At 38.2% G+C, this 21,911-nt stretch overlaps 1 protein-coding gene across 1 annotated transcript in view; it reads left to right on the top strand.

Annotated features, from left to right (window-relative positions):
• ITPR2 (inositol 1,4,5-trisphosphate receptor type 2) overlaps window positions 1-21,911 on the top strand; it is a 502,669-nt gene that overhangs the window by 251,613 nt on the left and 229,145 nt on the right. Inside the window, exons 33-35 of the mRNA XM_004776400.3 lie at window positions 1,237-1,365; window positions 2,580-2,700; window positions 19,410-19,600. Of these exons, the coding sequence (XP_004776457.1) occupies window positions 1,237-1,365; window positions 2,580-2,700; window positions 19,410-19,600 (441 nt within the window). The remainder of the gene's footprint in view (window positions 1-1,236; window positions 1,366-2,579; window positions 2,701-19,409; window positions 19,601-21,911) is intronic.

The following is a 21,911-nucleotide window of genomic DNA, read 5'->3' as shown; positions in this document are numbered from 1 at the left end:
CACTTCATAGATGAGGAAAAAATGAAGAGCCCTGATGGGAAGTGATTTAGAAGCAAAGCAATCCCTGTGCTCTTTCTTTTACCTGCATTTAGCAAATACTGTTATTTCCCCAACGAAAACATCAGGACACACATTTGAGATGGGAATTTTTCCCTTTTGTGAATTTATTTGTGTGAAAGGTTTTCAAAGCAGTATCAGATTAAATTATAGTTACTTATTCTTTTGATTAATCACCTTACTGAAAAGAAAAAGAAGTGATGTAGAAATTTGGATTGTCTAAGAACATCTGGAACATCTGGCCACCACATTTCCCCACCGTCACTGTGTGAATATTGAAATGTTGTTACTCTGCCCCAGTTTTGCAGGGTTTTCTCACACCCTGTGCTTTGCCCTCCCATTTTCTTTTCTTCTTGTTTTTATCTTCATGTTTCTTTTTATTGCCCAGCTTTTTTTTTTCATTTGTTTTTAATCATGTATCTTCGCTTTTGCAATTTGCCTACCCTGATGTATTTGGAAATTTGTGGCTTGTTTCACAAAATGACCAATTTCTGCCTCATTTAATCACATATGAAAATCAGGGCAGGAACCAGGCCTATGTTCTTTTCTGGTTTATCTTTAGTGTGAGTATCATCTCTTCGTGCTCAGCACTACAGGGAAGGAAGCAGGGAAAGGCTCACTTCTGCCCACGTATTTATGCTGCGGATGAAAAGGTCTAAAGTGTTGGAAAGAGTTTTATCTTCTTTTAGCTTTCTACTTTCCTTGCCAAATGTCTTCTCTTGGCATCCTCCAATCTGGGCCAGGTATTATAAGTGAAAATATGTAGAGATACAAAGCATTGCTAATTACATTCACCACTTTCTTATAATGACTGTTTATTCTTTGATTTCCTCACATTGAGTGAAAGGGCGTTTTTCAGCAAAGCCTTGCTTGGGGACAGAAGGAGAAGGTTGGTGTGCCAAAGTATGGAGAAGCAGAGCAGGAGTAAGGGACTGGGGGCATTTGCAAAAGAATTCTGGTCCAAGATGAAATGACAACCAAACTGAAAGGAACAGCTACAAAAGAATGATAAAATTTTAGTAGATTTTTGGCAGAAATGTACCTATTCAAATCAACTTTCAAAAGCAGAAGAAATGTTATAGTTAACAATTTCAGAGCAATTTTTACAAGGTTTCAGTACTGAGTTAGAATTCAAAGATGTGGTAGGAGCGTATTGAGTTATTCAGTTTTTCTCTCCAGGTTTGCAACACAACCACGGATAGGAAACACGCAGACACCTTCTTGGAGAAGTGTGTCACTGAGTCAATAATGAACATTGTGAGCGGCTTCTTTAATTCCCCCTTTTCAGACAACAGTACCAGCCTCCAGGTAATGTAAACTAAAAAATACAGGCACATTCTGTCACACAGAATTTATCTTATTTGAGTTAAGAAAAATTTTAACATGGTCAGGAAGTCATTTCCTATACTTCTGAAGGTCAGTTTTCTCTCATATTATTTATTGTTCTGCTCCTTTCTGAGGTTACCAAGCTTTATTTTAAATAAAGAGGCCCCATCTTCAAACTGAATTATTTTTCCTCCAAGCATAACAGAAACATTCATATCAGTATATTGGCTGTTTGCCATGCAATAAATGATTTTTTCAATGGATAGACATTTTGACTCAATAAATTCCACCTTAGTAATTAATCCTGAAAGAATTAGCAGGAATTTATATACTAAGATTTTCATTCAAGTATTTCTAATACTTAAAAAACTGACATCAGCCTTAAATGACTACAAATAGGGGAATAGCTAAATAAATTATTTGTGTCCATCGGGTGGCTTATTACATAGCAAAGGGAAAATCATGTTTTAAAAGAAATATTTATGACTAAGGAAAATGATTATGAAGTAATATTAAGTGAAACAGTACCCATTGCTTTAGAGTACCATCCAAATTTGTGTGTATAAAGGACATATGTGCCTATATACCTAGAAAAACTCAGGAGGTAAATATCTTCAAAATGTTTATACTGATTATCTCTACGTGGTAGGGTTATTGTAGATTTTCATTTCTGTGGTTCCCTAAAATTCTATAGTAACTGTGTATTACCCTTATAAAAATTTCATTTGCAATTATACTTTTTTTACGAAAAACGTTTAAACTATGAGAACCATATGAAATTGTTTCTGTAGGTCAGAATTGGTGTCTCCTATCCTTGCACATCATATAAAACCAAAACATGCAGTCAATCAAACAAACTCAGAACACCTGCTCTACTTACACTTGGAAATAACCCAGAGATTATTTTAAAAATATTGAAGTTCAAGTCATTGGCTTCAAGAAATGCCAAATTTTTTCTGATTAAGTCTGTAGTTAAAATGCAAATAATTGATTTTCTGTAGCATCTGGCATGGTGCCTGTCACGAAGTGGGGACATAATGAATAGTTGTTGAATGAGATATTCTATCAATGGTGCCGCTGCTCAAAAAAGACTGGATTGTGTTTTATTTCGATGAGCCTTTTTGATAATGCATAGATGTCATGTTAGGAGTGTTAATGGCTTAGTGGCCTATTTGCATACTCCTTTCTGCTTTCAGACACATCAGCCAGTTTTTATTCAGCTGCTGCAATCTGCCTTCAGAATTTACAATTGTACCTGGCCAAACCCAGCGCAGAAGTCCTCCGTGGAGTCTTGTATCAGAACTCTGGCAGAAGTGGGTAAGTCAGAATGGTGGGTTTCACTTGCTTTTGCATTTCATGAAAGAAATTTTTTCTTTTGGCTCATGGCCAACACAAGCAGGTTTCCAGTTTATGACTTAATGAGAAAAGTTTATCTCAAGCTGAAGAGCAATGACCAGCAAACGCTTCTGAATGTTGCAGCATACGTTTTTGGGAGGGGAAGATGATTCTTGCATTTCTTTTTTCAAAATTTCAAAATTCTTTTATTTACTGTATTTCTAATCATAATGTTATATATGACACTTTACTATAGCTCAGAAGATTTCACAGGCATGAGTTTAGTTTCATTGTTGTCTCAGACTTCGTTATGGAACTGTCTTGACCATTAAGTAGCCTGATGTGCTAATACCTTCATAGGGCAGTGGGACCTTTTCAGGGTTTTTTAGTTTTCCAATTTGGTCTGAAATCTGTCAGTGTTTACTAAGAGCCTTCAGAAATTATAAATGAAATGGAATGCAAAGGGATACAGCAAAAGGAAGGTTAATAGATTTTAGAGGGAGTTTCTCATAAATTCCTCTTCCTTCCTTCCATTTTAAAGATTTTTATTTACTTAGTTATTTGAGAGAGAGCACAAACAGGAGGAACAGCAGAGTCAGAGGGAGAAGCAGGCTCTCCACTGAGCAGGGAGCATGATGTGGGACTCGATCCCGGGACTCTGGGATCATGACCTGAGCGGAAGGCAGATATTCAACCAACTGCGCCACCCAGGTGCCCCTCTTGAAAAGTCCTTTCTTTCTTTCAAGTTAATTAGGGCCATTCTCCAGATGGCAGAGGGGAGGCAGGAAAAGAAATATTGGACTTAAAAGAACAGACGAGCTTGACCATTGTCTCAACTGATGCAGCACTGGGAAGGGAAGCTTCTAGTGTATGTCATCGCCGCTGCCGTTTATTGAGAACTCGCCATGTGCATTGTTGAGCAATTTGCCTGATTTGTCTCATTTAATGCTTGGATAGGTTCTTTGATTATTTACATTACACAGCTGAGAAAAACAGAATTATCCAGATTAGGTAACTTGGCAAGGGCTATAATATATGCTCAGTAAATATTTGATAAATGAACCAATGATTTAACTAATTAATGGCCATTTAAATTTTTTTTTGTCTTTCCCCCATCTGCGATTGGACACAAGTGACTGTGTATTAACAAGATTTAATAACTGCTCAATTTTAATTTGAATTAAAAACCTAAGATAACCTAAGAGGATCAATTTAAAAACATTAGAGCTAAGAAACTAAGAGAGTTCATCTCATTGATTAATTATAAGTAAGTAATAAACTGGATACATTTTCTGTATGCCAAAAAGAAACAGTGTGTAAAACACATTATTCACAATAATAATAAAAATATTAAATACTTAAGAGAAAAATTAAAAACATGAGAGAATATTATACTATTATTTTGAGGGCTATAAAATTGTTTAATAAAGGAAGTGCTTTGCTATTATTGGATTTAAAAGTTCCTTTTGTGGGGTGCCTGTGTGGCTCAGTTGGTTAAGTGATTGCCTTCGACTCAGGTCACGATCCTGGAGTCTAGGGATCGAGTCCCACATGGGGATCCCTGCTTGGCAGGAAGTCTGCTTCTCCCTCTGACCCTCCCCCTTCTCATGCTCTCTCTCTCTCAAGTAAATAAATAAAATCTTAAAAAAAAAAAAAAGAAAAAAGTTCCTTTTGTGAGGACACTGGCTCTCCTCAAATACCTGATGAGTTGAATGCTTCAAGCGCCCCGGGAACCCTCCTCCACACACATCCACCCTCCTCACAGCCCACTTGGGCTTAGGTACCACATGCAGGGCCAGACCCCACAAGGATGTGTCCCCTGGCAACGCGGCCCCTGACACCCCTCTATGGAGGCATCCTCCTCACCTCCAGTAGGTTCCCACAGTCTACCTCAGGCTGCCGAGAGACCTTTTTCCATGGGCTTGGCCTCTGACTCTGCTGGCTCACTCTTTGGTACCTGGGCCAGGCTGTCCCCCAGCAGCTGATGTGCTCCTCACCCCACCAAGTTCTGATTGTCCACTGCCTGGCCAGCCTCCTACGCAGGCACCTTCCACTTCTTTTTGCACTCGAGCTCTGGATCGCCTCATCCTCGTGTGTCCTTCTTGCCCAGGGCTGATGCTTAACTTTGCTGTGCTCATCTGGCAGACTTTAGGACTGAACATTTCAAGAAGGGAAGAAATGAAGAGGACAATAGGTATTATGTCAAAAATAAAGAAGGGCACAAAAGAGAAGCTAATTCTTGGGGTCTCTGGGTGGCTTGGTTGGTTAGGCATCTGCTTTCAGCTCAGATCATGATCCCAGGGTCCTGGGATCGAGCCCTACATTGGGCTCTCCGCTCAGCGGGAGTCGCTTCTCCCTCTCTCTGCCTCTGTTCTCTCTCTCTCTCTATCTCTCTCTTTTAAATTAATACTTCAAAAAAAAAAAGAGAGAGAGAAGCTAATTCTTTTTTTTTTAATTTTTAATTTTTAATTTTTAATTTTTTATAAACATATATTTTTATCCCCAGGGGTACAGGTCTGTGAATCACCAGGTTTACACACTTCACAGCACTCACCAAAGCACATACCCTCCCCAATGTCCATAACCCCACCCCCCTTCTCCCAAACCCCCTCCCCCCAGCAACCCTCAGTTTGTTTTGTGAGATTAAGAGTCACTTATGGTTTGTCTCCCTCCCAATCCCATCTTGTTTCATTGATTCTTCTCCTACCCACTTAAGCCCCCATGTTGCCTCACCACTTCCTCATATCAGGGAGATCATATGATAGTTGTCTTTCTCTGCTTGACTTATTTCGCTAAGCATGATACGCTCTAGTTCCATCCATGTTGTCGCAAATGGCAAGATTTCATTTCTTTTGATGGCTGCATAGTATTCCATTGTGTCTGGACATTTTGTTATGTATATTTTTTCAAGTAAGAATTAGCTTCTCTCTATACACAATGGAGAGAAGCTAATTCTTACTTGAAAAAATATACATAACAAAATGTCCAGAAAGATAAAAATAAAATATTAACATTGATTATCTCTGAATGGTAAAATTATAGGTGAATCTGGTTCTGTTCATGCTTTAGTATAACCTCTGAGTGTTTTAATAATATACTGTTTAAGCTATAATGAAACAGTACTAACAGCATTTTTATTTGGATGAAGTCATCTGGGCAATATACTAACCATTAAAAGATAAAATCCAAAGGAAAAGCAAAGACATAAGATGATTTTTTTTTTTAACATAAGAATACATTGTCCTAGCTGCCAAGTCTATTTCTGTATTTTGACATTTTAAGGCAGCCTCCCCTCTTCTTCTTCTTTCTTTCTCTATCTTCCTCCTCTTCTACCACCTTCTTTTTCTTCTCGTCCACTTTATCCTCCCCCTCTTTCCCGCTCAGTATTTAACAAATGCGATTGGTGGGGTGCAGGGGACGCCAGTTGGCCTCCGCAGAACATAGAAGGCACACTGTTTATAACATTTAAAAACTGACATGAAGAACTTTCAGCCACGGGGGAGACCCCACGCTGTGTTTTCCATCTGACTTCCCACTTCAGTGGTCTTTCTTGTACTTTGGGGATTTAAAATAGTCACTGACATTATATTAGTCTAAAGATATCTTTTATTTCCGTTATAAGATTTCATTTCTTACCAATCCTCTCCTGGCCCAAACCTTGTGATTTCGCAGGATATTTTAGTGGCTTTCTGTATGGTTTAAAGACATGTGTGATAGCAAGGACGTCAAAACTTATGTCTAAGTCTGTAATCAAGGTAGGTTTGGAAGAATGATGCTTTCGTGTAAAATCACATTTTATCTTTGTGAGAAGGCACGTTTGTTCTTTCCGCCTGAGCGGTTAGGAAGCTCTAGAAATTTTATCCCCACTCTACCTCGGCATTTGTACCTCTCTTTCCTTCCCCTCCATAAAGGCCTGTTTCACCCCTCATCACTGTAGGAATTATTCAGTGTTCTCTCTTCCTGTCTTTCTTCACCTAAAGAAGTCTGCTAACAGAGTCATCTTGAAGTGAAATGCTCTCTGCTGGTTTAAAAACATCAACAACAATGTCCTCAGTCTTCAGCGTTGTCCCTTTGTCTAACAAAGTCAGCATCATGGAGTTCTCATTGTCCCGTTCATGGCCCCTACAGCTCAGCCCTACCTGACCTCTCTGACCTCCTTCCTCGCTGGTTCCCACACACCTCCTGTGACCGCGGATGGATACGACATCCCATGCCTTGCTCATGCTGTCCCTTACTTTCTCAGTCTCTGTTTTACTTGTTCTCATTCTCTGTTTTGTTCATTTTCTTTCTCTCCCCAGTTTCCACCACTGCTACCTGTCGGCATCTTTCCCATTATTCAAAGTCTTTGTTCAAATTCCTCCCTTCTTAACTCCCATATCCAGAGCGGAACTTGGCCCCATTTGACCACTTATACTTTTCTAACAGTCTTCATTTGGTCGTAGCCTGTCCTGTCCTAAGTCCTCATCTTGTTTCCCCTGTTAGTCTCTCAGGGACAATGATTATGAGGTGCTGATCCCAAAGCTATTGTCTAGGATGAAGAAGGCGGAAAGCAAATCCTGCTTTGTGATGGAATTGTTTGTTCTTGAATTGCTGTGCATAGAAAAACATAATGAAAATGAGAGACATTCAGAGGTGAGCAGCCGTTGTAATCAAGTGAGCTAAACCCACCTTAGGATGATTGAAAGCATTTGAAATATTTAGGAGCAGGAGAGAGGTCTGAGGGAAGACCTAAGAGTCGCAACATTCAGAGTTGATCATGAACTTCTTTTACAGGACTAAGATTATAACAAATACAGGGCAGCTGCGAAGAGGCAGATTTTTGCCCCGCTCTAAAGAATAACCACTTTACAGTTAGTGCTCTTTGAAAACCTTACTGATCACCTTCGATTGTCCTCTTTTGTTCACTCCCATTAAGCGCCAGAGCAGGTTCTACTGGCTTCCCTTCCAAAATATATTTTTTTCTTTATCTTGCATGACACCGTTGTCCAAATTCACTGTCTTGTGACATGGATTACAGAAATATCTTCTTACTGAACTCCCCACCCCCACTCCTGTCCTGCTGGCATCCATTCCCGACCCAGCAGTTAGAATGACCTTAAAATGTACATCCAATCATGTCGCTCACCCACTGTGCATTGCGCTGGAAATTTGTATTCCTTACCGTGGCTTAGCAAGCCCTGATCATCTGAGCCTCTTCTTTTTCTACCTTGTGCTTTACTCGTCCTCCCCCAGCTCTGCTGCTCCACCCACACTGGCCTTCCCCCTGCTTCTAAACTACACCAGATTTTTTTTTCTCATCTCAGGGCATCGGTGTGTGCTGTTTCCTCTCTCTGGGTCCTCTGCCCCACAACGGTCACGTGTTCAGAACCGAAGTGCTCCGCGAAATGTTGCCGAACATCCCACGCAGTGTCCCGGCTTCTTCCTGCTCCTTATCCCGTCTCACTACTTCTTTTCCCTCTAAGTACGTAGCACTATTTGAAAGCATTTTGTTTGTTTACCTATTTACTTATTTTTCCTTCTTGTCTGCTTCTCCCATTAGAATATAAACTACAGGGGCATCTGGGTGGCTCAGTGGGTTGAGCCGCTGCCTTCGGCTCAGGTCATGATCTCAGGGTCCTGGGATCGAGTCCCGCATCGCGCTCTCTGCTCAGCAGGGAGCCTGCTTCCCCCTCTCTCTCTCTGCCTGCCTCTCTGCCTACTTGTGCTCTCTGTCTGTCAAATAAATAAATAAATAATCTAAAAAAAAAAGAAAAAGAATATAAACTACAAACTAGGGGCTTTGCCTGACTTACTGACTGGTAGGACCTGGAAGTGTCTGGCACTGACCACACAGGTTAATGAGTGTTTGTTGACTGACAGTAACCCACGGGCTAGGGATGGTGCAGACAGTGAAATGTAGGCTTAGAAAGGTTAAGTAACTTGTCCGATGACTAAGTAGTTGAGTTGGGTTTAAAATCCAAGTTTCTCTGAATAGGGAGTTCATGCAGTACTGTGTTACCCCAGAAGGCCTATCTTAGGAAGCCCAAATATATAAACTAGAACTTGGCAGTTTGGCTTGCTGAGTAGGGATTTATCTGACCTTTTATAGCTCAGGTGCAAAAACATTTTTGTGCTTCAGCAACTCCTTTTTTTTTTTTTTAAGGTTTTATTTATTTATCTGATACAGAGAGAGCACAAGCAGAGGGAGAGGGAGAAGCAGGCTCCCTGTGGAGCAAGGAGCCCAGCATGGGACCCCATGACCTGGGATCATGACCTGAGCTGAAGGCAGATGCTTAACCTACTGAGCCACCCAGGCGTCCCTCAGCAACTCTTTTAAGAATACAAAGAGGCAGTACAATTTAACACAATTCAAACATGTAAGAATTTATAATATTGGAGAGAACAAAGAGGATACATATTTAAGCAAAAATCAAGAGAACAAAGTCAGGAGAACACAAAGCCAATGTTCAGGGCATTCACAAATTTGTCAACATATTTCCTGTACATGCAAATAGCTATTATAGGTCTTTCTCAACTTATGATGGGGTTACATCCCTATAAACCACTCCTAACTTGAAAATATCTAAGTTGAAAAGTGTATTTAATATACTGAACCTACAGAACAGCATAGGTTGGCCTAGCCTGCCTTAAACGTGCTTGGAACACTTACATTAGCCTACATTTAGGCAAAGTCACCTAACACAAAGCCTTTATTCTTTAGTAAAGTGTCGAACTGAGATACTCACATACAGGTGCAGAACTCTCCTGGCCGTGTGGCTGTCTGGGAGCTGCGGCTGGCCGCCACTGCCCAACATCCCAAGATCAGATCCTCCTGCATGTCGCTAGTCTGGGAAAAGGGAAAAGATCAAAATCCAAACTTCGAAATGCAATTTTTCTACCAAATGTGTATCGCTTTTGCACCATTGTAAAGTCAAAAAGTTGTTAAGTCAAACCACTTTAACTCAGGGACCTTCTGTACAGTTACATTTACATAACACATTACAATTTATAAAGTGCTCCCAGCTGTATAAGCTCAACTCATCTATCACCAAAAATTCTTAATTCTAATTCTCTTCGTTGTTTATACATTAGATAAAAAAGGTAATGAAAAGTGGGCGCCTGGGTGGCTCAGTCAGTGAAGCATCTGCCTTGGGCTCAGCTCACGATCGCAGGCTCCTGGGATTGAGTCCCCATGACAGGCTCTCTGGTCTGCGGGGAGTCTGCTTCTCCCCCTCACTTTCCTTCTGTGTTTTTTCTCTCTCTCAAATAAAAAAATAAGATCTTAAAAAACAACAAAACAAAACAAAACAAAACAAAGCCACCAAAAGGAGTAAAAGGCAAGAGCATGCACTTCCTTGGTCAATGCTGACATTCCTGAGAGCGGTGAGTATTTACTGAGTATTGGCCAGTGTGGTAAACCTTAAGATGCTACCATGGGGATATGAGGTCATCAAGGTTAGGCAGCTTGCCCAAGGTCACACAGGCAGGTGGGGAAAGAACCAGACTTTTGAAACTGACAGGCTAGCAGGCATTTGTGATGGTCTGCCATCACCAATCGGCAAAAACAGTCATTATCTGTTTGATGCTTTAAGATACAAAATGTGGGTCAAAATGCTAATTTAAGCTGTACATGAAATGGACCCATCCAGTCTTCAGATAACTTAAAAAGAGGGAAAGGTGGGGCGCCTGGGTGGCTCAGTGGGTTAAGCCGCTGCCTTCGGCTCAGGTCATGATCTCAAGGTCCTGGGATCGAGTCCCGCATCGGGCTCTCTGCTCAGCAGGGAGCCTGCTTCCCTGTCTCTCTCTCTGCCTGCCTCTCCATCTACTTGTGATTTCTCTCTGTCAAATAAATAAATAAAATCTTTAAAAAAAAAAAAAAGAGGGAAAGGGATTAGTGAATTAAGTTAGTAAGGGTTTGGTGGGGGAGGACGTCCTTACAGAAAAAGAGTGCTTCCTATTGTTTATCTGTTTGCTTCCTATTGTTTATCTGTTTAACAATATCTTCCTATTGTCTATCTATCCTTTTTTCCTTGATGAATATTTCAGAAATTTTTATTGCTACTATCGAATGTACTGAGGCTGAGATCAATTGTGCATTTATTATGTCCTGTTCAGTTTTTCTGGTAAAACTTCATAAACATTTAATACTGAAGCCATGATCAGTTGTGAATGTATCATGCGGATCACGTTCAGTTTATCTGAACAAACTTCCTAAGCTTCTAAAAGCTGAGGTGCTTGTGAGTGATTTGTATCTGAGGAAATTACCGATAGCTACCTCCATTGCTCACTTTCTCCCAAGTTATGTCAAATTTGAAATTGAAAGGAAGATGCAGGGTCTTAAGTGGTAATAAATGTGATTTCCCAGGCGATGTCATTCCCTGCGGGGGTGCCTAGCTGGAAGGTAAGGCAGACACATGTCTATCATTCTCTCCTCTCCTCTCCATGAGATAAGTTAAGGCTGGTTTGGGAACTGGTAAGGATGGAGGCTTCTGCAATAAATGCACACCATGGTGTTCACTGCGGTTTGAGAAATAGTAGGGCCATTGAGGCTATGCAAAGTTTTAAATGCTCTTGGTCAGTTCCTGTTCCTCAGTTTACTCTTTTATATAAAACACAATAGCACATGTTAGAAGTAATTTGAGAAAAAGCATCCAAAAATTACTTCCATATTATTTCACTTAAAAAAGAATTTTGCTCCATGTGTTTCATAATCTTCAAATGATTTGGGGGGATTAATGTTGGGTACTTTGTTGGCAACAGAATCTTTTTTCCAAATGGAAATTCTGTAAAATAACTTCTACAAATGGTTTGAATAATGAACATCAATCTTCAAGCCAATTGTTCCCAAAAAATTTGAACATGTAGAAAATAGTAACCCTTTGAGGAGAGAAATTCAGTGTCTATTAAACGAACAAAAAAATCTGTTTTAATCTACCTAGGAGGTTGTAGTTGATTGTAAGACGAATTTGACACAATGTACCCCCGTAGTTCTGGTTTTTAAAAACATCATTATTCCTTTTTAAAAGTTAAATCTGAATAAGTTACAAGATAAGACAAAATATTATAATTTTTTTGCATATTGATCCATTGGGTCTATACCTCTTTATCTGAAACATATTGTTTTAATAGTTTGGGAAATGTAGTCTCAAACTGTATTTTCTGCCCCCAATAAATTTTTATGGGAATAAATATAACAGGTACAGAAATCACAAATAGAGTAAGTGTTTTAACTACTAAATAGCTTATCTGTTATTAAGTTTTAGAGCCTGAGATAGTGCCTAGAGCTCAGTAAGTACTCAATAAGTATTTTTTACATAATGAAAATAAACGGATGAATATAAATAACTGCATGAATGTCCTATTCCTGTCTTTGGCTACATAGTAGCTTATGGGCCTATATTCTAATTTATTTAACCCCATTATGTTGTTTCTAATCATCTTGCATATGAAGGAGAATAAGGGGAATACCTACAAGTAGAATTTTTGAGTATTTTAATTTTGACAGACACGCTCCTCTGTAGAGATCATGTAATTTACTTGTCACCAGTGATGTGGGAGAGCATTTTCCTCCTCAATAATGTGTCGTTATCAAATTCTTACTTAGATCTTTGCCAATCTTATAATTAAATATCGTTATAGATAATATCCTTATCTATTGTTATAGAAAATATTATTATAAATAAAATTATTATTAGATATGTGTTTCTCATTTTATGAGTGAAGAAAAAAAAATCTGTTCATGCGATGGAGTCACTGGCATTTCCTTTTCTGTGGATTGTCACTTCTTGTACTTTATTTTTTCTAAAGGTTTTTTTTTTCCTTAACAGTTTCTCAATCCTTAGAACCTTTTATTTACTAAGGAAAAATGCTCTTTGCCTATAAGTAATAATTAAAAATTTTTTTCATTTTTCATTTGAAATTTTATTTTATTATTTAATTTATTTTTTCATTTATTTTATTTTATTTTTATTTTTTATTTTGTTTTTGTTTTTTATTGTGTTCAGTTAGCTACTGTATAGTAAGTACATCATTAGTTTTTGAGGAAGTTTTCAGTGATTCATTAGTTGTGTATAACACTCACTGCTCATATGATTTTATTTTACTTTTTTGACATACAGAATTTTATTTTCCATTGGGCTTATAGATTTTCTTTTATCTTCAAAATGGCCTTGATCAGTCTGAGATGTCTTTAAAATTCCTATTGAGAATTTGCATGGTTTTCGTTTCTCTGCTTGTTTGTGTTTCGGGAGTGGCTGTTTACAACTGCGAGGTGTCTGGACTAGATTTAGTTATTAAGGTAGAAGGTATGGAATCAACTTTATTTTTTCTAGATGGCTGGGCAGGTGTGCCAATGGTAGTTACTGCATAACCCATAAAATTATAGTCTTTATTCAATTTGGGGATTAATTCAGTGTCCTTGGAACGCCAAACAGGAAAGATGCATTTCATATCTCTAATGTTCTTCACATTTAACACTAGTGTTTCGGGAGAGTCGTAGACACTGTGACATAGTATAGAAGAAATACCACACCATGCCCCGCATTACCCCTTCCTTGTGCTCCAGCTGTTCTAATGCTTACTGGCCCGTCCAGTGTGGCTTGACAAGCTAGCAGGGCTTCTAATTCCTGCCGATACTTTCTGTTGCCTTTCCCCCCACCTTAGTTTATCTATCTAAGCCTTTTTTCCATGGCACCTATCACTGCAATATGTGTGTTCTCAGAGATTTGGTTCTGGCAGATACCATCAGTGATTTTGTCTAATTAAAAAATTTCACCTACTCTGCAATATTTAATGAATAATAATTAGAAATAGATTTCGATTGTGTCTTAAAATCACAGCAAAGATGAGTCATATCCAGAGAATTTTCAGGATTTATAAGCCTAATTAGTAGCTTAGCCGAATCATCAAAATACCGGTGAATAAAGATGGCTCATTTTAGAGAGCTAGCTATCGCTAGGCAGAGCTCTACAAAAGATAAATGCATTAATAACAGCCCATCCTTTCTACTATTAGTTTTTTTAAAGAACTGCATATACTTACTCTCTGACAAAACATCCTTAACAAGGTAGTTTCCCAATTTCATTCTAATTTAGAAGAGAAACAGGAACATTTCTTTTTGAAACATTTTAAACCTTAACGTGACTCTTTCTATTAAAGCACACAGTTGGAGTTAATGCCACAGGCCAGAAAAATGACTGCTGTAGTAAATTCGTTAGTTCTTTCTTAGTGAGAGAGATGGGGGCAGGGAATAACCAGGAATCCCAAAATATATCCTAGTTCACATTTCACTATATGGTACTATTCATACCAGAATTTTCCTAACTTAGTAAAAGTAAGCTAAGTTTGGATTACATTTGAAAAATATTCTAGTTATTGTTTTTGTAAGTGAGATCATGAATTAATTCTTTTCTTTTCCTGGTCACAATTTTTTTTTTCTGCTTTAACTTTTAAACAATATATGGAATGCTAATTAGCATTATCAGCTCTGCTTTAGAATTACTATTTATAATATTTTGATGGTGCAGAGAATCTATTTCAAGCCATACTTTTAAAGGAATTAATATTTTTATAATTGCTTGAAAATTTTTTATCGTTATTTCTGACTTACTTTAACTCAAATTCTCTTTTCCCCAGTTGCATAGTGAATTTTCTTTTATTACTTAGAAATTGTGATTTAGCCCTTGGCTAGAGTTCATCTTAGGCAGGTGAAAGTAAAGAGCTTTTAATGTACTCCGTTAATTTATAATGCACAAATTGTCTTAGGACAGGAGACTAGAAGATACCCATTAAAGTAGTACAGTTTGGGGAAAGTAAACAAACAAACAAACAAAAAACCCTTTCGACAAAGCTTGAGATAGTGAATTCTCCCGAGTCTGGTCTGTCTGTGCCGTTGGCTGTAGTGGATTGTGGCAGAAATATCTGGAGTGGGTGTGATTCTCCTGAGATCACTAATTAGAAGTCTGTACTGCTGAGACTAACAGACGTCCTGCCATTGGACTGCATCTCCACTGGTGTCATTAGAAAAATATTCATTGAGTCCTTCTTTGTGTAAGTTCTATTCATAGCAACAACACTTAGCTGATGGTCAGTTGTAGCTAATGTACTTGATTCCTAAAGGGGAGATAAATCCCAATCCCCTCCTCAATTTTTTTAAATGTTAGCATAAACTCGGTTATGATACATGTTGAGAAATGTTGACGTTTATACATTTTTTGTTTCTTCGTCGCTTAGAAAATAACATATAACAGCGTTGTCTTCTGTTTGACTTCCGAATGTGCAGAGCGAGCCCAGCTTATGTGTAGCAGCCAGACAGGGATCAAAGTCTCACCAGGATTTGATCATGGTGCAGGATTGAGTATTTAAAAAAATATGTGCAGCCTGGCAGTGGCGAGGCCCTCTGTCCTTCAGATGGAAACGGAGTGCGGTTGCTCCACTGTGTGTAATGGACATAAACAGATACCATGTATGCTTTGGAAAAGGGACCTTTACCATGAATATAGGAAAACATTCACGAGGGAAATTTGGGCAGCGGTGCAATTGATGGTTTAGGGTTACCTTAGAGCTTCAGTATTTCCTTAGATTTCAGCTACAGCTCTTGTTTAAATCGGTAAATTTTTGCATTGGTAGCTAAGGTTATCTGTTTTCAAAGAAGTTTCTTTTTTTTAAATTAAATTAAATTTTTTTTCAGTGTTCCAATGTTCATTGTTTATGCACCACACCCAGTGCTCCATGCAATATGTGCCCTCCACAATACCCACCACCAGGCTCACCCAACCCCCCACCCCACTCCCCTCCAAAACCCTCAGTGTGTTTCTCAGAGTCCACAGTGTCTCATGATTCGTCTCCCCCTCCGATTTCCCCCAACTCCCTCTCCTCTCCATCTGCCAATGTCCTCTAGTTATTCCTTATGCTCCACAAGTAAGTGAAACCACTGATAATTGACTCTCTCTGCTTGATTTATTTCACTCAGCATAATCTCCTCTAGTCCTGTCCATGTTGATACAAAAATTGGGTATTCATCCTTTCTGATGGAGGCATAATACTCCATTGTATATATGGACCATATCTTCAAAGAAGTTTTAAAGTATCCTTCTACTTAAGAGAATTTTCACCGGCAGAAGTAGTAAGGCCAACTGTTGTTGATTTCCTTTCATTACATGAAGCAAACCAGATTCTCTCACTTTCTCTCTCTCTTTTCTGTCTTATCTAGTTTCATTCATTAAAAACATCTTCCGGGAGCGCCTGGGTGGCTCAGTTGGTTAAGCATCTGCCTTCAGCTCAGGTCAGGATCTCTGGGTCCTGGGATTGAGCCCTCTGTTGGGTTCCCTGCTCAATGGGGAGCCTGCTTCTCCCTCTGCCTCTGCCTCTCCCCCCATTCATGCTCTCTCTCTCTCTCTCAAATACATAAAAAAATCTTTTGAAAAAAGTCTGACATGATAACTTTAAATAATATCCTTACATCTCTGTCTTTTGACTTAACAGCTGTAAATAATACCTATATTTCCACACTGAAAAATAAGGAACATAACATATTGCCTTCATTTTGACCTCTTCTTTCCTGCCCTATGTTGTGATTATTGCTTAGTAGTTTATTGAGTTTATGTTGTTATGATTTCTGAAATTTGTATTCTATTTGGAAATATAATGAAATCTTTTAGAGGATGATAAGATTTAAACATCAGCGATCGGACCTTACCATATTATGATAAGTAAATATTTTTCGCTCTATAAGCATTAGAGACAAAGATGGAGTGTAATGGTATTGAGACTTTTCCAAATGGAAGACAATTTCCTAACCATGAACATCTAATGGATCTTCCTTCACGTGTGTCTTGCTTTATTCTCTTCTTCAGGCTCATATTCATTTTCCAAAGTTTCTCGTATTCATGTTGACATTTTCTTGGATTCCTTTCTCTCTTTTTTTTTGATTTTTATCATGGGTTTAGAGAAAAAATTCTGAGACTTACATGTTCTGAAATGTTTTTATCCGGGTATCACTTCTGATTTTCAGATTAGATGGGTATAAACTCCTAGTTTCAAAATTTGTTATCCATTAGCTCTTCAACATATTAGTCTACTGATTCTAGCATACAATATTGATGGTGAGAAGTTGGTGCCTGTCTCTTTTCTGTAGGAATCCTCTTTTTATTTCTTGGCTATTGGCATTTCTATTAGTTTTGTGGGGCAACCATATCAAATTTCCCAAGTGAGGTGGCTTACAAAAATAGAAGTTTATTATTTCACAATTTTGGAGGCTGAAATCAAGCTGTCAGTGCACCATACCCCGAGACTCCATGCCTTCCTCTTCATTTCCAGTGTTTGCTGGCAGCCCTTGACATTCCTTGAGTTGAAATTGCGTAAATCCTTCTGCCTTGATCTTCACATGGTGTTCTTTCCTCTGTGTCCCTTTCCTGTGTGTCTCTGTTTCCCTTACCCCGTTCTTATAAGGACAGCGCTTGTATTAGGTAAGGGTGGGCCTTGGTTGGCCTTAGTGAGGTCAAGTTAAGATGACTTCATCTTAACTTGAATACATTTGCAAAGACCCTATTTCCAAATAAGGTCAAATTCATAGGTATCTATGATTTGGACTTGAACATATATTTTTGGGTGGCATGACTCAACCCATGATAGCATTGTCAGTTTTTACCAGAATGTGGTCAATATGCTTATTTAATCCTGTTTCACACACAGTGGATCCTTTCAGTTTAAAGACATAACATCTTTCTTCAGATCAAGTAAATTGTCATTTATTATGTTTTTAATAATTTCTTCCCTTCATTGTCTCTGATATTTCTTTCTGTAACTTAGAGGTTTTAGATATTTGACTTCCTGGATGACTCTTTCCATTTCATATTCTCTCTTTTTTACTCCCCTTTTTGATCTTTTATGCTTTATGTTCTAGAAGGTACTTTGACTTGGTCTTTATTCTTATCTTTTTCTTTTTCAGCCATTTTGAAGTGTTTATTTGTGCAATTATATTTTAATTTCTAAAATTTCTTCCTTTTTCTGAGTTGCTAATTTGGGGGAAGTAGTGTCTACCCACATTTTCTGAGTACAAAAATCAGAATTATTTAAATATTTTTGGTTCTTCCCTGAATCATTTCTGATTTCAATGGGGCCAGTTATTCTTAACATTCTTAGTTTGTGCTATGATTCTTGGTCATGTGCTCATGGTTGTAAAGGTCTGTAAGGATTGTATTGGACCCACTCCAGTTTTAAGGGTCTGTTTCTTTACTAGCATGCTTGCATAAATGCCAGGTCTGACCCAGACTTCTGGGTGAGAGGCTGAATAAATGATACACAGGTATTCTGTGTGTGTGTGTGTGTGTATGTGCGTGTGTGTGTGTGTGAAGCAGAAGACCAGCTGAGAATACTGATAATGTTGAAATAGGAGAGCTTTGCTCAGGGCTTAGAATCTTGTATATTTTTTCTTTGTGCTGCCTCTTCTCTGTCCCCTATTCTACGTATTTGATGAAGATCTCCAGAGTTACTTCAAGTTCTATTCTGCTTCTCTGTCAAGTCCTGACACCTTCTTTTGGCATTTTCTCCAGGCAGGTATTTTACTTTCATGAGAGGACCTTTCTGTGATTCCCTAATTTTATACTCTGGATAAGTACTGCTGTTGCTAACTGCACTATTTATGCTAGTCGGAGCGGGGAAGACCTTAACTTCCAGCAATGCACATACTGTTCTTTACTATGTTGCCCAGACAATTCCCTTATCCCCGGTTACCACCCTTTGTGTTGGTTGACTCTGTTCTGGGGAAGATCTCTTATCGCTTGAAGAGCAGTGAATGTCCTCCTTCTCTGAAGTACTAATCCTGTCTTCATTCTGCTTGCAAAAATGCCTCAACATTTCTGTTTTCCTTATGGCAAGCATTCTCATTTTTTTCAGTGCTGTGATATAAGTCTGATAAAATATACATTTTAGTGAATTTTAGAAAGAAGGGCATGCACAATGTGCTCCTTTCAAATGCTGATTTTTATACTCTCAAAGTTTTTATTTCTTCTTTCAGCTGTTTTACTACGTGAAATTTTGTGCGTGCACGTGTGTATGCATATACACATACACATCAATTATACTAATGAACAGACTGGCAGGATTTTATCATGTGTTTTCTGTCTGCTTTCTTATTTTCCATGGCAGCTGGGAAAGCACAAATTTGCATGGTCATTTTATACTGTTTTCTATATTGATGCTGTATGAAGTGCATTTCAGACATTAATCAGCAAGAAATCAAATAAGGTCTTGAATGTTTAATGAACTTACTTTAATAATTGGTCTTAAGAATTCAGATGCTTTCAGGTTAAAAGCTTTTGTAGTTATAGAAGATAATTTGATGGCAGAGTTTAAATATTTGAATTTTTTCTTGTTTTATTGAGATATAATTGATACATAACATTATATTAAGGGCATAACATAATGATTTGATATATGCATATATAACAAAATGATTATCACAATAAATTTAGTTAACATCCATCACCTCACATAGTTACAATTTTTTTTCTTATGAGAACTTTTAATATTTACTGCCTCAGCAAATTACAAATAGATAATACAGTATTATTAAGAATAGTCACATACTGTTTATTACATCACAGAAGTTATGTCTTTTTCTTTATTTGTTCTGTTTATAAGATTATTTCATTAATGTGTAAGAACCTGTAGTCAAATTAAGAGAAAAAATATTTTAATTCTCTCTTTTTCAGCAAAGAATCGTGGGATTGCTATTCCGGTGGATTTGGACAGCCAAGTCAATACCCTTTTCCTGAAGAGCCATTCCAATATGGTGCAGAGAGCTGCCATGGGTTGGAGACTGTCTGCTCGCTCTGGACCACGCTTTAAGGAAGCTCTTGGAGGGCCTTCTTGGGATTATAGAAATATTATTGAAAAGTTACAGGTACGTTAAGAACATGCAGTGGCTTACCATTTTCTAAATTATAATTTTTAACATAAGTAGAATATGGTTAAAAATACATTACCATTATCATTTTCTAAATTATAATTTTTAACACAAGTAGAATATGGTTAAAAATACAAAGTTCTAGTTGGGGACCAGGCTTTACTTTACAATTCCCTATCAATATTACTCTTTTTAAAAGCATGGCTTCCAGATAAAAGTTGTTATTTTTAGTGAGTATGTATTATTTAATGTGTTTGATAGTATAGTAATGGATCTTTATATCAAAATAAAACTCAATAATAAAACTTGGAAAAATAAGTTACCATAAGTTCTCAGGTAATAAATTAAATATTCATAGCCCTGCTGTAGTTTATCTGTTAGAATTCTTTTATACTCCTTTGGTGAAAATAGTGGAAGCACCATTATTTGCATAGTATTCCAATCCTGTGATTGGCCTAGATTCTGGGACATCAAGTAAAGAGAGACATTGTATTCAGTTGCTTAGGCTGCCATCACAAAATACCATAGATGGGCAATTTAACCAATAGAAATTTATTTTATCACAGTTCTGGAGATAGAAGCCCAAGATCCCTCTCCTTGGCTTGCAGGTGGCTGCCTTGTCACTGTGTCCTTATATAGTCCTTCCTCTGTGCACATACGTGTTTGTATCCTTATTGCCTCTTCTTATAAGGACACCAGTCATATTGGATGAGAGCGGCCCATATGGATTCATTTTACCTTAATTATCTCTTTAGAGGTCCTATCTACAATTATAGTCACATTCTGAAGTACTTCAACTTATGAGTTTTGTTAGGGAGACACAATTCAAACCATACCAGAAATCTTCCCACCCACATAATTGCAGGTGATTTCATGGAGTGAATTAGGATATGGTTTGAGGAAATTGTTTGGCTTGGAGAATAGTCAAGACATGAACTGGAATAAATATTGTGAGAGGTCACATGTAGGACAATTGGTGGAGGTTCAGAGTTTTAATAGTTGAGTGCTATATGGATTAAAAAGATAAGTTAGACTCAGTATGAAGAACTTGAAGGCTATAACTCATTGAAAGTCTGGGTGAAAATGTCATTATAAGTTATTAAACATATATTGGAGGGGGGTCGGGTGGGAGGTTGGGTGAGCCTGGTGGTGGGTGTTATGGAGGGCACATATTGCATGGAGCACTGGGTGTGGTGCATAAGTGCATAAACAATGAATTCTGGAGCACTGAAAAAATAAAATAAAATAAAATGAAAACAGTTATTGGTTTGCAGAAAAGAGTTATCAGGAAGAGACTAGAAGAGGACAGACTAGTTAAGAATCACTGAATATCTGGGGTGCCTCGGTGGTTCAGTCAGCTAAGCCTCTGACGCCAGATTTCCACTCAGGTCATGATCTCAGGGTTGTGAGATCCAGCCCCATACTGGGCAAGGAGCCTGCTTAAGATTCTCTCTCCCTCCCTCTGCCCCTCCCTATCTTTTCTCTCAAAAAAAGGGGGGGCGAGGAGGAGGAGGGGGAGGTTAAAAGAAGAAGAGGAAGAAGAGGAAAGAAGGAAGGAAGGAAGGAAGGAAAGAAAGAAAAAGAAAGAAAGAAAGAAAGAAAGAAGGCATCACTAATTATATCAGCCAGGTGGCAGTGTGAATGAATTGAAGGAACAGGGATTATGTTCAATAATGAAGGCAGGGTCAGCAGAATTGCCTTTGGTGGAGAGAGGGAGAAAGAGGTGTTTAAGAGGCACTGATGATTGGAAACTAGGTGTTATTAGTAAGACTTTTTATTATAGAGGTGAAGGAGAGAATACAGTAGAAGGAGGTTGGCTGTGGTCATTGCTACTATGCTGAATCACATTAACAGGCTATTACGTGTATTGGAAGTTAAGCCTATATTCGGAGATATTCGTTGGAGCAAGGACAGTGGATGGTGTTGCTAAAAGGGAAAATATAGTGATAGGGAAAACAAAGAGAATCTTATAAGAGGCCAGGTGTGGCAGAATGGCCAAATATGAAAAATAAAAGGCAGGGTTAGGAAGAAGAGGAGTCAGGTTTATGAGAGTGAAAAGAGTAGAATATTTCGGATGAAAGATGGATGGAAGTGTTAGCCAGCATAGAGAGGGCATGGGTTGGTACACTCATTAAATAAATACATATTTAGTAAAAACTCAATACCAACTACTGTGTGCTAAAGATAGAGCCATGAGCCCTGTGCTCTCATGGAACATGCATTCTCACCTCTTAGATGAATGACATAATGTTGGGTAATTAAAACTGCTATGAATAGGGCATCTGGGGGGGGTGGCTAGTCATTAAGT

Source organism: Mustela putorius, unplaced genomic scaffold (genome assembly GCF_011764305.1).
Source record: "Mustela putorius furo isolate JIRA1106 unplaced genomic scaffold, ASM1176430v1.1 tig00537227_pilon_pilon_pilon, whole genome shotgun sequence".
In the NCBI taxonomy this organism is placed as follows: domain Eukaryota; kingdom Metazoa; phylum Chordata; class Mammalia; order Carnivora; family Mustelidae; genus Mustela; species Mustela putorius.
The sequence above is the reverse complement of the archived record's forward strand: the minus strand, read 5'-3'. Positions and strand labels throughout refer to the sequence as shown.